This window comes from Eumetopias jubatus, unplaced genomic scaffold (assembly GCF_037043125.1).
Source record: "Eumetopias jubatus isolate StellerSeaLion01/CBP00866 unplaced genomic scaffold, mEumJub1_p1.0 scaffold_8, whole genome shotgun sequence".
NCBI classification, from domain to species: domain Eukaryota; kingdom Metazoa; phylum Chordata; class Mammalia; order Carnivora; family Otariidae; genus Eumetopias; species Eumetopias jubatus.
The window spans coordinates 69,259,416-69,274,890 of record NW_028274814.1 but is presented as its reverse complement, the minus strand read 5'-3'; the positions used below and the strand labels follow the sequence as shown (position 1 = coordinate 69,274,890).

The 15,475-nt window shown below is 37.4% G+C and overlaps 1 protein-coding gene across 1 annotated transcript in view; it reads left to right on the top strand.

Moving 5' to 3' along the window:
- KIF21A (kinesin family member 21A) overlaps positions 1–9,138 on the top strand; it is a 117,056-nt gene extending 107,918 nt beyond the window's left edge. Inside the window, exons 34-38 of the mRNA XM_088025578.1 lie at positions 949–1,113; positions 3,047–3,164; positions 4,595–4,765; positions 5,583–5,782; positions 9,045–9,138. Coding sequence (XP_087881704.1) covers positions 949–1,113; positions 3,047–3,164; positions 4,595–4,765; positions 5,583–5,782; positions 9,045–9,138 — 748 coding nt within the window. The remainder of the gene's footprint in view (positions 1–948; positions 1,114–3,046; positions 3,165–4,594; positions 4,766–5,582; positions 5,783–9,044) is intronic.
- The last annotated feature ends 6,337 nt before the right edge of the window (positions 9,139–15,475 follow it).

Genomic DNA, 15,475 nt, shown 5'->3' with positions numbered 1-15,475 from the left:
GAGTGGGAGAGGGAGAAGCAGGTTTCCTGTGGAGCAGGGAGCCCGATGTGGGGCTCGATCCCAGGATCCTGGGATCATGACCTGAGCCGAAGGCAGATGCTTAACCGACTAAGCCACCCAGGCGCCCCTAAAGTAGGGATTATTAACATAAGTCCTAATTTGTATTTTGATAACTATTCATTATTTACTGTACTGAATACAAGTCTTGTGAGGAAAATTTTATAGAAAAAGGAACACTGTATCTTAGAAATCTGCCAGTCCAGCTGACTGACTAAAGTCAAATTTAAAAGGATTAATTTAACTTGATATTTTGGGTGTTAACTGAGAAAATGTTTCAAAATTTAAGAATATATCACTTAGAATTTATCTGAGGAAATAGAAATAAGTTATGTTTAAGTCTTTAGCACATGGTAAATACTCCATGTATGATTGAGTTAGAGTAAACTAAAACTGAAAGTGGTTTGAAAAATCCTCAGTGCCTTTAATTCAAAAAGCAATTCTTATGGACAAAAGGAGTGTTGGAAGGCCTGGCCCCTCAGGGGTGGGGGGACGTTTCTGGAAGCTGCAGGAAAATGAATTACCTTTGGCACTGTATCATTTGTTGTCTTTTTTTTTTTTTTAATCTTTGACATCTAATCTTTTTTGAATGATGTTCTGGTCATCCCTAACTCAGGGCCTGGAATTCCTAGCATTATACGAGACTTACAAATTAAGAATTTTAAGCCATATCATCTTGTTTTAGTCATTCATTTATTCACTTCCTCATCAAGTGTGTTTATAAGTGCCAGGTATGTGTGTGTGAGGTTCTGTGTGTGGTACGGTTGACACAGTGACCAAAGGACCCAGAGCTTGTTGTGCCTACAGCCAGTTTCCTAGGAATTCAAGCAACCCTAAGCTGAACTCTTGCCCAGAAATGTGACTTTTTCTTTTTGTTTTGTCTCTGTTAAGATCTTCAGGTCAAGTTACTCTTGGAGATGCCTGTTCTGCAAGTACCAGCCGGACAGTGGCTATTCCTTCTGGAGAAAACCAGATAAATCAAATTGCTCTAAACCCAACTGGCACTTTCCTCTATGCAGCTTCTGGAAATGCTGTCAGAATGTGGGATCTTAAAAGGTAGAATTTTTAAGAAACTGTATTTCTTATATATGGCAAATACAGTTTTCAGATATTAATAACATATTGGTGCATATGAAATCTAATCTTTATAAGCCAGAAGTTAATATAAAATCATAGGCTTTTCTGTTTGGCCCAGTATCCCTAGATGTCTCTTCTGTCATCATTAGCAAACTCAGAATTTTCCTTTCTTTTAATCTCCATTGATAGAAAAAAAGTATATGAAGAAAAATAGCCTCTCTTAATATTTGTCTACAATTCATGTTGTTTACTAGGAAGAGATCAAGATTCTCATTCTAGTTCCACCAGGACCTTTGAAAGAGTTATTTTTGGGGCAGCATCATTTAAACATCTTATATTTCAAAATTTTTAATTTATAAACTTAATTTAACAAATTTGGGCATAAATCCTTACAGGGTTTTTGTGAGTATAAAATATATAGAAAAGATAAAGTATTAAGAAGATCAAAATGGGTAAAAAAAATGATAAGTTGAAATCTAAAGCATTACATCTCTGATTTGGTTTTTATTTGCCTTGAAATATGAGCTTTTATCCTTCAGATGAGTGTTTATTTTAGCTTCTTTTCTAGTTCTTGAAAATTTTGGCAGCAAGGGAATATTCATTTCTTAGTTAAGTATTTTTTCAACATCAATTCTGGGAGGCACTGCACCAAGACTGTGGTAAGTGCTGGGAATAAAGACTGAGCGAGACAAATGTGGTATCTGCCTTCTTAGGGCTCTGTTGTAATGGAGGATAATGGCCACTAAACAGGCCATTAAAGGATACTGAGTGACGGATATTTTGGAAACTGAAAATGACTAGTTATAACTTGTAACATTTTAACACATGACTGAGAAAGTATAATAAACATAATTTACAGGTAAATAGATGAAAGAGAGAAGAAACACAGTCCTGAGTACTGTTTTAGAAATAGAATGTAGAAAATTGAACACAGTGCTTAAGAAAATGAGAAAAGAGGTGAGTACTTGGTTTATTCTTGAAGATATTAAAACTTGCCTCGTAGTCAGAGCACCATGGAGGAAGACACTCAAAGTCATGCCATGAGGCAGAAAAGATAGCAGCTTTTGAAAATCTTTACACTTTCTATTTTTCCTGAAAAGTTAGGTCCTTTGAAACCTGTTTGATTGCAGCAACATGATTAAATGTAGATGTAACAAAGTAACTAAGAGAATAGTTTTCAAGAAACTAATATTCTACAAGTTAAATATATCTCTGTATTTCAGCAGCTTGATTGAGGTAGGACTATGAGACAAAGGTTTGTTGTTACTCCTGACAATTGATGTCATACATTTTTCTACCAGTTAGTTATATATCCTGGTCACTTCCAATCTTTATAATAACTGATGAAATAGACCGCCTACTTTCTGACACACATATACACATGTTTGTGTGCAAGGTGTATACATGTGTGTACATGGCTATATGATGGGTGTACATACATGTGTATGTGTATATGTGAGAATATATGTGTTTGTTATAAAGTAGTCTTTTTCCATATTGTTGCTGATTGTGTAGTTATATAAGTGATAACAGTTGTTTTAATCAAATTCCAAATTGGACCTTGGTCATATATTTATAACATATTTGGACGTTTAACAGATTAAGATTTACCTGGACTTAGGTTGGATTAAAATCAATCTTTAGCAAGTTTTGCTGCCTTTTTAAGTTTACTGTCTAAATGACATTAGTCACTTCGGAATAACTTAGGAATCCTCACACTTCAATCATAGAATAGGTTAGTTTGGCCATTTTTGGACTCTGAACTTGAAGAAAGTTGCAAAGAGGTGGAGCTAAAATAAAAAAGAAAATTAGTGAAGAGTTTCATCAAAGAATATAGATTATTTATGTTGAGGCTTAGCCTCAGTACATTAAGAAATATTTTCAAACAAAATTATTTTCTTTCTTTTTAAAGGTTTCAGTCTACCGGAAAGTTAACAGGACACCTAGGCCCTGTTATGTGCCTTACTGTAGATCAGATTTCAAATGGACAAGATCTAATCGTCACTGGCTCCAAGGATCATTACATCAAAGTGTGTATGATAGAGTTAAATTATATTCTCCTATTAAATGATAGATATGAAGTGTTCAGATGCACCTAGAGCTCTTTTCTCTTAATCAGTTTTCTTTTTTTCCATTTCTATCCTTTACTTTTTCTTCGTGATCTTTTCCTCACTCATAGTTTTTGATTTTATTGTCTTACTATTCAATCATGTATTCTCATTTTTCATAGAAAATACTTTGGGAGGGATTTTAAAGATCTTTGATTCAGTCGTCCAACTAATGCATAATTCTCACTGTCACCATCTTTTATACTGAATTTATTATGATCTTCAGATCTTAATGAAATTAGTAGATAAGGGAAGATGCACACTTTGGTTCTGGAAATGTTACTTTGAGATACTAAGTAATAGAAGTCATCTTCATGTAGGCGAGTAGACCATTTGAAAGGCAAGTCTAGAGTTCAATGTAAGTTCTGACTAGACATGCAGGTTTGGGAGCCATTCGAATAGAAGCAGATGTTCGAGGGGTTAGAGTAGCGGACATGGCCAAAGGAGAAAGAGGTTGCCAGGACTCAGCTTTGAGAATTCCTGTAAGAACCAATTAGGAATAAAAAGCGGATACAGTAACAGAGAGATAAGAAAAGAATAAGTACTCTTTTTAGAATCTGAGATTAAGAGATGAGAAATGGGTTAGTGACATGAAAATAGAATGGTTAAAGCAAGAGGATTTTGTATTTGGTAGACTCGGGTATGCATGTCTGCTTAGGAAGCAGGCCCTGGTGGAGAGGGAGAGTGTGAAGAGGGAAGTGGTGGTAACTGATGAAGGTGGTAGCAACAGTTAGAACCACATCAGTGATGTGAACCTTGGGAAGCAGTAAGCACACTTTAGCATCTGAAAAAAAGGGAAGGGTAAGAGAATGTTTGAAGATAAAAGGAAACTTTTGGAATGGAGGGAAGAATCCAAAAAGTTTATTTTTGATCATGCTAGCCTTTTCAGGAAATTACAAGGTCAACACAGATGAGGGCAACTGAAGGGGGTGGGAGGTTTTGAATAGCAACTTTGGGAAATTTGAGATGACCACCAGGATTGCAGAACAATCTAATAATGTTTAAATAATTTTAAAGTCATTTTTCTGACTTTCAAGTGGATTGATATGTAGTATTTGTATTATTAAACATACCATTTGTACACTCAGACATGAAAAAATTGGTTGCCTTTCTTAAAAGCCTATAGACACATAAGCATGTGACATGTAAGCAAAAGTAATGTGAAAATAGGGCCCGGGTTCATCCTGAGTCATTCATACCAGGTTAATCTAGTTAACTTAGTAAAATATTGGAACAAAACAAGTCACATCTGGTTAATATACACGTATATGTGTTTGTAGGTATGAACACACATATAGGTGTTTATTTGTAAGTTAAAAAGGATGTCTGCTTTCTCTCTGTTTCTTTTTTAGATGTTTGATGTAACTGAAGGGGCTCTGGGAACTGTGAGTCCCACCCACAATTTTGAGCCCCCTCATTATGACGGCATTGAAGCGCTAACCATACAAGGGGATAACCTATTTAGTGGGTCCAGAGATAATGGAATCAAGAAATGGGACTTAGCTCAAAAAGACCTTCTACAGGTAATGCAAAACCTTTCATGGGATGGAGTGGGTATGGGTTCTTCAGAGCCACCACTAGTCTATGTAAGAACTTGAAGAGCCTCTTAAAGAGTGTTTCATCTTCAGCCACCAGAGTTACTAATTATGAGAAGGGCAACATTCAAATATTAATAATACCTTCTAGGTAAGAATAGATGAAAACAAAATGAACAAGTAGCATGCCAATGGAACAAACTTGGCAACAGATGCATTTATTGCATTCAAAATCCTTTATAGATATACATTCATGGTTGTGACTTTTATATTATTCATATAAATATATTTACACTCAAATATAGTCATATAGTTTGAGCTTAGAATTATTGTTTACTCATTATGAAATGTTTGTTAGCTCTGGTCTTCTCCAAAAAGCCTTAAGCCTCCATGTTTTCTACCAAAGATTGAAGGCAGTGACTATGAGGCATTCTTTATAGTCTACATACCGGGTTGTAGTTTTCAAACTTGTTGAATTAAATTCATATTAACTCCCATGAAGAGAATGTGATGTGAAAAATTCTGTATACTTTCTGGGTCTTTTAGATTCTGTAAGATTTTTAACATTATAGTTCTTTAATATTGATAACACTAATAATAATTGAGGCAAATTGGAAGCAAATTGCAGATTTATTTCTGTAAGTCACTAAGAATGATTGCATAGAAAATGATTTTTATAGTTTCCAGGCCATTCAGTATTCCAAATATTGTTTTGTCAACAAAAATGTTTGTAACTTACTTTGCTGTGAAAATGTCATTTTGGAGGGCTCCTCTTAAGCTGCTGATTTCTCTTTCTTTCTCTCAGCAAGTTCCAAATGCACATAAGGATTGGGTCTGTGCCCTAGGAGTGGTGCCAGGGCACCCGGTTCTGCTCAGTGGCTGCAGAGGGGGCATTCTGAAGCTGTGGAACGTGGATACTTTTGTGCCAGTCGGAGAGATGAAGGGTCATGATAGTCCTATCAATGCCATATGTGTTAATTCCACCCACATTTTTACTGCAGCCGAGTAAGTTTTCTCGTGTGATTTTTCTCTGTATTGGTTGTTTGTGTTCAGATTTAATAAATATTATAAGTTGTAAATGTCTGGAAATGTAGAACATATAAAAACCCTTCTTTTATTACAATCGTTCTATTTAAGATCTCTTATTTATATTTTCTGATGTGCACTTTGGACACTGAGTTTAATCCCCAGACTACATGAGAATATGTTACTTCTGTATCTGGACTCTGCTTATATGGGAAGTCTGCTGCCAGATCTTCCCCTGGTAATTTTAATTTAAAAAATCATTTATAGGTGACTAATTCTAAAGTTTTTTTTTTCCCAAAAGACAACAAACTTATCGTTCTTCACATTTAGAATAAATAATTTAAAAAATCTCTTTTTTCCTCTTCCTCTCTGTAAAGTACAGTTGACCCTTGGACCATGCAGGCTTAGGGCCACTGACCCATGCATAGTTGAAAATCCAGGTATAATTTTGACTCCCCCCAAAACTAAACTGCTAATAGCTTACTGTTGGCCGGAAGCCTTACTGATAATATAGTCAATTAACACATATTTTGTATGTTATATGTATTATATATGTATTCTTACAATAAAGGAAGCTAGAGGAAGGAAAATGTTATTAAGAAAATCATAAGGAAGAGAAAATACATTTACAGTGCTGTGCTGTTTATCGAAAAATCCATGTGAAAGTGGACCCTCGTGGTTCAAACCTGTGTTGTTTGAGGGTCAGCTGAATAAGTACTTAATAATAATATCTGCTTCCTCCCTCTTAGGGAAGCTGGATTGATGGATTCATTTGCTTATTTTTCATTCATGATGAATCCCCTATATGTCAGGCACTGTTCCAGACTCTTGGGAAGAGCTGTGAACAAAACAGATCAGACCCCCAGTTTCATTCTAAGGAGAAGAAAAGAAAATAAATAACTAAAATATGTTACATAGTGATAGGTGCTATGGAGAAAAATAAAGCAGGGAACAGGGAAGAGAATATCATGGGGAGGAGGTCACACAATAGGATGGTTGGTGAAGGCCTCACTGAGGAAGTGATGTTTACGATGATTGAAGGAAGTGGAGAGATGTTGTGACCATAAAAATGACATCATATGTATATAAGTACTTTGGCAAGGAAAGCATATATACCCTAAAGTGAGGTCTTGGTCTCATTCAAATAAAATAAAATGTCTCATGAATATCTACCTTGAAAATCTCCTTTTGTCATTTTTACATTTAATTTAATCAGAGCACATTCTTGATTCATCTATCCTAAATGCACGATTACCCTGACTTTATTTTGAAACCTCTGCTATATTTCTGTGGCATCTCTTATTATTTGTGCTATTTTCATTGAATCCCTCTTTTCACTTAGATTTACTTTCTCATATCTCTAAAGTACTTCAAAGCTGATTTGTTTTGTGTTTTTCTAAGGTGCTTACCTTTGGTGCTTCATTGATGTTATTTCCAAGATGTATTACTTTCTTAAGACTCACCACTTCTGTTTATTCTCTTGGAAACTTGCTGTGTCCTTGATAGTTTACTGGAAATAATACCCCTCAAAGATGTGGGACACTCATATAAGACTCTGAAAGTATTGTATGTCACTGAGATCTGGTGGGTGAAGTGTATTACTCTAACACCTCTCTTCCATGGTATAGTCTTATTTTTGAAGAACTGAACTGTTTCTCAGTTTACCCGTGGTGCACCAGATGCAAATGTATTTCCTATGTAAAACTTAAAAATCAGGGAAATGGCCAATAAAATCAGAAGGCCTATTTTCAAATTCTACTTTATTTATTTGTCAATTAACACACCCTTGTATAGAGCTTAGTATTTGCCATGCATTGTTCTAAGTGCTTTCCAGACACTGTCTCCTCTTGTTAGAATGTATAATCTACATTGGGAGAGGGTTTTGTTATTTATTTGTTTGTTTGTTTGTTTGTCTTTAAATTGTCCCAAGCACCTGAATAGTACCTGGAACACAGCAGGTTCTCAATAAACATTTGTTAAATGGACGGTTGAATAAATGAATGGGTGTATGAGTAGGTGCATGAATGAACATATCCCCTTGCTGTTTCAGTGTACATATGCTGTGTGAGTTTATGGAGATATAATTGACATATGGCATTGTATAAGTTTAAGGCATACAGCGTAATGATTTGACTTATATATATTGTGAAATGATTACCACAATAAGTTTAGTTAACATCTGTCATCTCAAATAGATACAAAAAGAAGAAAAAAACATTTCTTGTTTGCTTGTGATGAGAACTCTTAGGGAGAACAGAGATTGCTGATTAGAAACTAGAAAGCCTAGACCCTAGGCTCACCTCTGCCCTTTACTATGTTACACTGGACACGTAACTAAACTCTCTCTATCCTTGAAATGGATTGCATAATCTCTGAAGTGCCTTTTAACTCTGAAATTCTATGGAAACTTTCTTTTGGCTTTGAGTTTACTAGATAATTGGAGAAAAGTAACACTCCCTTCAAGCTATGAGAGACACAGTAAGAAACATGATGGTTTAATGACCACTCCCCAGTACCCACAGGCTGGGTGAACAAAAACAAGTTTTCTCAGAAACACTTTGAATCTTCTATGTTCTATGATATTGGAGTATCAGTCCACTTCTCAGTAGCTTCCTGCTTTTCCTGTGGGCTTATGCTGGTTTCACCTGAGGGTAACTCTTCTGACTGTTGCCAGATCCACCAACTCCCTGGAATCCCTTCCCTGATCTCCTCCCTTCCCAGAAGCCTTAGTGTAACCTTACTGCGAGCTGTTGTGCCTGAAGATGTCTGACCAATGTTGTATCATGAGTTGTTTTTTGAAACAATGAGTGCAGATCCAGTGTGGTGATTGGGAGGTGGGGCCCTGGAACCAGACTACCTAGGTTGAAATCTCGGTTCTATCACACACGTACTTTGTGATACTGAGCAAATTACTTAACCTCTCTGGATCTCAATTTACTCATCAATACAAAGGGGGGTAATAGCATTACTATCTCTATGGTAGTTAAAGAGAATTGAATGTATTTATATTTAAAGGGCACATAGTAACAATGCCTGCCATATAGGAAGCCCTCAACAATATGAACTATTTTTAATATCATTATTATGGGTATCTGTTTGATATACGTATGGGACAATGTATATTTTTACTTACCTCTATTGAAGTCCTCTTCAGAAAATGTCTTCACAGTACACGATTCTAAGAGCTATTTCTTTGTCTTTCTGCCTCTTTTCACATGTTCATTTTTAATTTGTTTTGTAGTGATCGAACTGTGAGAATTTGGAAGGCTCGCAATTTGCAAGATGGCCAGATCTCTGACATAGGAGATCTGGGGGAAGATATTGCCAGTAATTAAACATGAATGAAGATAGTCATAAACTGAATACTGTGATAATACTCTGTACGTTCATTATGAAATGTTGCCCTGTATTTATTAGGCAAAAGCTTATGAATGGGATTAACTGGAAAATATATCTGAATCCAACTGCTGAATATAAATGGTATTCTAATAAAACTGTGTACTAGCCTGTGCGCTTAATTTTAATATCTGCCAATACATATATATCCTTTAATTGGTATACTGCTTGATTCACACTTTTATTGTGGCTGGATTTTTGTGCCTAGCTATAAAAAAACACTTTAAAATTATTTGAATTATAAGATGTCTGCTTTTGTGATAGTCAGAAAACACCTGGAATACAATGCAACCCACTGGTAACTCGTCGTATAGTCTGTTTAGATGATTTATATATTTAAACATATTGGGAATGTTAGTCAAATTGTGGTCCGTTTGTCTGGTATTTATATCAGTCTATAGAAGGTTCCCAAATTTCAAAGCTCTTTTAATATAACGGGAAAAAAATAAGATTAGGAGAATATTATTGATGATTTTTCCTAAGGTGGAATTGATGACCTTTATCTACTAACAAAGAATGTTAAACAGTTTGTGTTAAATGTTGATGTTTACTTGTATTGACCAAAGTTTTACAGCTGTGCTATATTCTGTGCTCAGGACTAAAATGCTGTTAAATTGTTTTATTAGTGCTGTGCGTACATTCTGTGATGGGAAACATTTTTGATGTCCTAACAGAAATATATTTTGATCTATTTTCCTATGGAGTTGTTTCTATTATCACCTTTTAATTTCATTTTTATTTAATAGTAGTATTTCCTTACCCTTTTATCTAATTTTTTTTATATGCTGCTAAATATATTTTAAATACACTATGTTTGCAAACCTTGGTAGTTATGGTGAGAACTATATCATCTGCAGTGGGAAAAGCTATGTAAATAAGTAGATTGTAAAGAGAGACTGTCTTACATTGTAACAGAATTTTTAAATGCTGTAGATTGGATTTTGCAAAAGGATGTATAATTTATCTGTTTGCTCAGAATATTAATTTGTAAATTCTGCAAGTTTAATTTTTATGTAGATGGTATAACACTTTAAAATATTGTCTTGTGATTTTTTTTTCCGAGTATATTTGCTTGTAAATGAAAGCTTAGCGAGAGCTTCAATAAACGTGTTGCTCTGAATTGTTTTCATTCTCGTTATTTTTCTAATTGTATGAAAAGGTTAGTGTTTGTAAAACTTTTTATTTGTGTGTGATATAATGAAAGACATTTTTTTTTGTTATCCAGCACTTCATATGCATTCCTGTTTTTGCTCCTTAGACATGAAATAATCTTGAAAAGTTTGAATCATAACCTAATCTTGATGAACCAAGGAAAGTCACTATTTAGGGAATCAAAGCAAACCTTATAATTTAGGCATTTGAACATAGGTGGTAAAACAAAAATTATTCCCACAAATGTTAGGACAATAGTGACATTGGTTATTGAAGAAGAAATAGAGGGGTGGTGACTGGCAGATGTTGGCAGAAGGTGAGTTGAGAGTGTAGACGGGGTGTGGCCATGCTTCTGGGGTCCTAGAAATGTTCTAGTTCAACACCTGGGTCCTAAGTTAAACTGTTCATATATTTCTCTTACTTTATGTATGTGTGCTATATTTCAGAATAAAATTTGGATTTCTTTTAATTTTTAGAAAGGGATTTTCCTGTAAAGAGGAATTCAGCTGTTTCATAATTTTTTCTCCTTTCCTGGAGGAAAATACTATGACGAGACCTGAGAGACATTTTTAGGACCATTTTGAATTTCAACGCTCCTGGAGTGTTTTTTTCCGCGGGACTATTTCTCAGCCACTCATTTGATAATTTATTTAATGAATGTTTATTGAGTATCCCCGAGGCCAGGTACTAGGGACAGAAAAAGCAACAAGACTGGGTTTACACTTGCCCTCTGAGTGGAGAGAGAGAGAATAAATCCAGCACTTTCATTATGGATTGGTCAGTGCTCTGACAGGGAAGATCTGGGAAGTCTTCACCCCTCTTGGAGGCATCTGACCCTGACTGCGAGTCCAATCAGAGGTCTGTTACACAGTCCTGAGCTCTGTGTTTACTTGCATAGAACACAAAGCCTGGTGTCTGTTTTATCTTTTTAAAAGGCTGGAGGCTCAGCTAGAGTTGATCTGATTCAAATATTTCAAATGAACATGTAAAAGAGGCAGTCCCCTTTAAAGATTTACATCTTGAAAGATGTTGGGGAAAGTCACTGAGAAGACGTGACCTCCAGTTGACCCAGGAGCTGGATTCGGGCAATCAGAGGCTGCTCACCAGTTCCCCAGCCCTTGGAATGTATGTTCTGCCCACGTCCCCACAGCCAGAGCTGTCTCTTTGTTTCAAGGACCTCGCCTTGAGGGAGTAATGTGTTGTTGAGACTATCTACATGGAATTGGAGACTGAACCCAGGTAAGGCCTCTGTGTAAACTGCTATCGCTCTGGCAGGCAGGTGTGGAGATTACTTGTCTTGCGGCCGTGGGAGACTAGCCTCGTAAATAAATCCCCTTGCTTATTAAACCTGCCACCTACCAATCCGGTCTGGAGTGGCCTGCCTCTTCCGTCTGTCCCTCCTTGCTCTCCTTGTACGGGGGCTAGTTTGCCAACCAGCAAAAAATACTGTTCATCTTCAAAGATCTCATCCAGAAAGGTTTACAGTGACTTTTTTTTTTTTTTTTTTGAAGTAGGCTCCACACCCAGGGGAGCCCAATGCAGGGCTTGAATTCACAGCCCTGAGATTAAGACCCGAGCTGAGATCAAGAGTGGGAGGCTTAACTGAGCGTCCCAGGCACCCCAATCATAACTCTTAAAACAGTTAAAATAGTGCTTCTAAAATTCGAAAATGGATCGCTCCTCACTATGTATTAAATATATGCCATGTCCCCTGAGAATGAGGTCTTCTTTTTTGGGAAGATAACATTTCTTTCTTCTTTCACATCCAAATCTTCGCACTTTAGCTAAAGAGTAATGACAATGTTTTGCATATTAATTATGTACACATTTGTTTATTTCCCAGCTGATACGGAATCTTATAGAAACTTAAACTGAAGTTGTCAATGTGTAACACATCGTTCTGTGCTGTTGTTTGTAATTTTTCCTAAGCAATGCCTATGCCTTACTTCAGAATCAGCTCAAATTCTTTTTAGCCTCAGAATGGGTTGTATTATTGCTGTGTTGTTGGGGATTTGATTGGCCAGTTAGTGTGCAGTTACTGATGACTGGGAGTTGGTATTTGTAAATCATAGATATAAAATGTACAGATTGCTCTGTATGAGTATCATGGTACAAAAATGAGAGTTATCTATCCTATTTTCTAACTATAATGAGATGCTGAGCCAATTGTAAAATGTCACAACTGCCATTAATCTCCCCTCTTTTTAATGAGGTTAATGATTGTAATAGCCAACATTTGCCGAGCATTTACTTTCCCCTTTGGGTGTCTCTGAAAAGGGGGGCATCTAAGAAGCCAGGGAGCGTCAGAAGCATCTGATTTCAGAGATATTTAATTGTGAAAAAACAGTGCGCATCCTAGAAATTGTGAAATACAGTATTGTGGGGGATTTCTGCCAGCAGACAAAAATAGTGACAAATGTGCACTACATCATCTATAATATGACTCCAAACCCCTTTTAATGTTTGTGTGTGTGTTGGATTTGGGAAAAGCAGTCTCTACATTTCTCAGGCTTTCGGCTTGGGTTCCACATTTAACGTGGCTCCCACCAAGCATGTGAACCCAGGCATGAGGTGGAGTGAGGAGGAATCGGTGCTTCTGCAGTAAAGTCGTAGAAACCCTTGTTTTCCTGTGGCAGCTGTGATGGGGCCCCAGCATCTGGCACCAGCTGTGGGTGTTGAGAAGCAGGGCACAGGGCACCGGTCTTTGGTGGCTCCGGCTGAGGCGGTTCCTGGCGTCTGCAGCGGGGGCAGTGGATGATTCCTTATCTTCCTGATTGTGGCGGAGGCCAAACTGCGTGGGCTAGTTCTGGGGGTGGGGATCTAGCACCTACTCAAGATTTTGTAAGCAGCCACGCCCCTCTCTGAAATCCCTTTCTGCTTAAACCAGTTACAGTGGTCTCTGTCGGGGTTTTAAGATACTTCTTCCATTTTTTTTTTTCTGGACACTCATTCAATTCTCAAAAATGACCATACCCTTTTCTCATTAAGATGTGTAATTGTTTTTTACTTTGAAAACAATACTTTTTGGTTGGCTAGAGGCTTTATGTTTTAATGGAATCTCCTCAAGTGCTGTTGTCTGAGCTGTCCCGGTCGGCGAGGCCTGGAAGATTTAGGGTGCCTCTCACCTCCCAGGGCCGCAGGCATTCACAGGGGTTGTTCATCCTCCAGGGAGGGGTGGGGATCCACAGTTTTCCTAAGGTCTCCGAAAACGCAATTAAGACAGGTTCTTCAGGCTTTCAGACCTGCCTGGTGTTTTACTTGAGGACAGAAGCAGAGGGTACCTGAGAGACCGTTTTGTGGGTCCTCACCTGTTGTAAACATGTAACACCATCACTCAAAAATATCCAACAAATAAACACCGGCTGATGGGATGCCTGATGTCAGTAAGACCTGGATTCACCTGCGCCCATCAGGAACCCGACTAGTGTTTATTATCCTCAGATTAGACTGAGACCATTTTTATATTTAGTAGTCTCTGCCTGAGGCAGGCAACTAGGAGTGTCTTCGCCAGCCTCAGGGAAGACAGTAAGTGGCTGAGGACAATATAATTTTCAGCTACTTTGGCCGTTAACTGGAAGATCTTGAAATTCCTACTTTATCTGATGAGTGCCTTACCCCATCCTGTTCCTGTCTCCTTTTCCCTGGGCCTTCCTCTCCTTCTTCCCTCACCTTTGCTTATTTGTGTGAGTGTGTCTGTGTGTGTGTGTGAGTGTGTGTGTGTGTGTGAGAGAGAAAGCTGTGTTGATTGTTGACAGGAATCCCCACTGTGGAAATTCGCTCCATGGGAATTATCCTGATATGTGGTGTGGGCATGATGGGAGATCTTAACCTTTTGAAATAGCTCAGCGTCAACCGAGGAAATCAGGAGGATTCTGTGTAGTATATGTGGCACAGATTTCTAATTTCTCCTAGTACCAGTCACTCCCCTCTTGCTCTTAGCAATAAAAACCTGAGGATTTCAGCTGAGCACATGGCTGCCCAGCCAGATATAACATTTCCCACCTGATCTTGCAGTTAACCATGACAATATGCTATGATTCTGTCATGTGATCTAAGGGAAGTGATGTACTGGTCTTAGATTTTTTAAAAATAGAAGTGCTTGGCCTTCACTTTGGCTTTCCCCCTTTCCACCAACTAGGATGTGGAAGTGGTGATGATGAGCAAACCTTGACCGTGCAGATGAAGACAACATCCTGGGTGAGTGATGGTAGAACAACATGATAGAATGAACCTATGTCCTTGATGGCCTTGTGGCACAGAGCTTTGCTCTTGGACCACAGATCAGCCTTTATGCCAGGGGTCGGCAAATTTTTTTTTGGTAAAGAAATAATAATATTTCAGGCTTTTCAGGCCACATATTGAAACTGTCACACGTTCTTTCTTTTTTTAAACAACGATTTAAATTTGTAAGAACCTTTCCTAACTTGAGGACCAATGCAAAACAGGCTGGGCACTGAATTTGGCCCAAAGACTATAATTTGCCAAACTCTGCTTGAGATTGTTACATAGGAGTAGGTTAACTTTTTTTTTTTGAGCCACTGAATTTTAAGATCTTTTTTTAAAGCAGTCTCTCTGTATGGCATATATATCCATGTACTTAATGATTTAACAAAGTATGCTCTAGAACGGATTTTCTGCAGAGAGGGGTTGCTACCAGGGCTATCATGCATGGTTGTGCATGTTGTGTACTGCACAACCCAAAAAGATAACATTCACTATTTTAGACATTATAAATTTATATATTTGTACAACAAATTTAGGGTGGAGGGCAGTAAATCATTTTGTTCTTAAGGATTTAAGAATACAATGATAATTTTCAGCATATGGAAGTAAGAAAATGTATTTAGGAAGACAGTTTTTCTAATTTGAACAAAGGTGTCTGTGGCCTACTAATAGCCAACCCTGGTGATTAACTATTTGATCTCTATTGCCCTAGGTTAATACATTTTTTGTTGAGTAAGGTCAATTTAAAAATAATGAATTTCTGGGACACCTGTGTTGCTTAGTTGGATAAGTATCTGACTCTTGATTTTGGCTCAGGTCATGACCTCACGATCATGAAACTGATCCCCGCATCAGGCTCCATGCTGAGTGTGGAGCCTGCTTAAGATTCTCTCTCTCCCT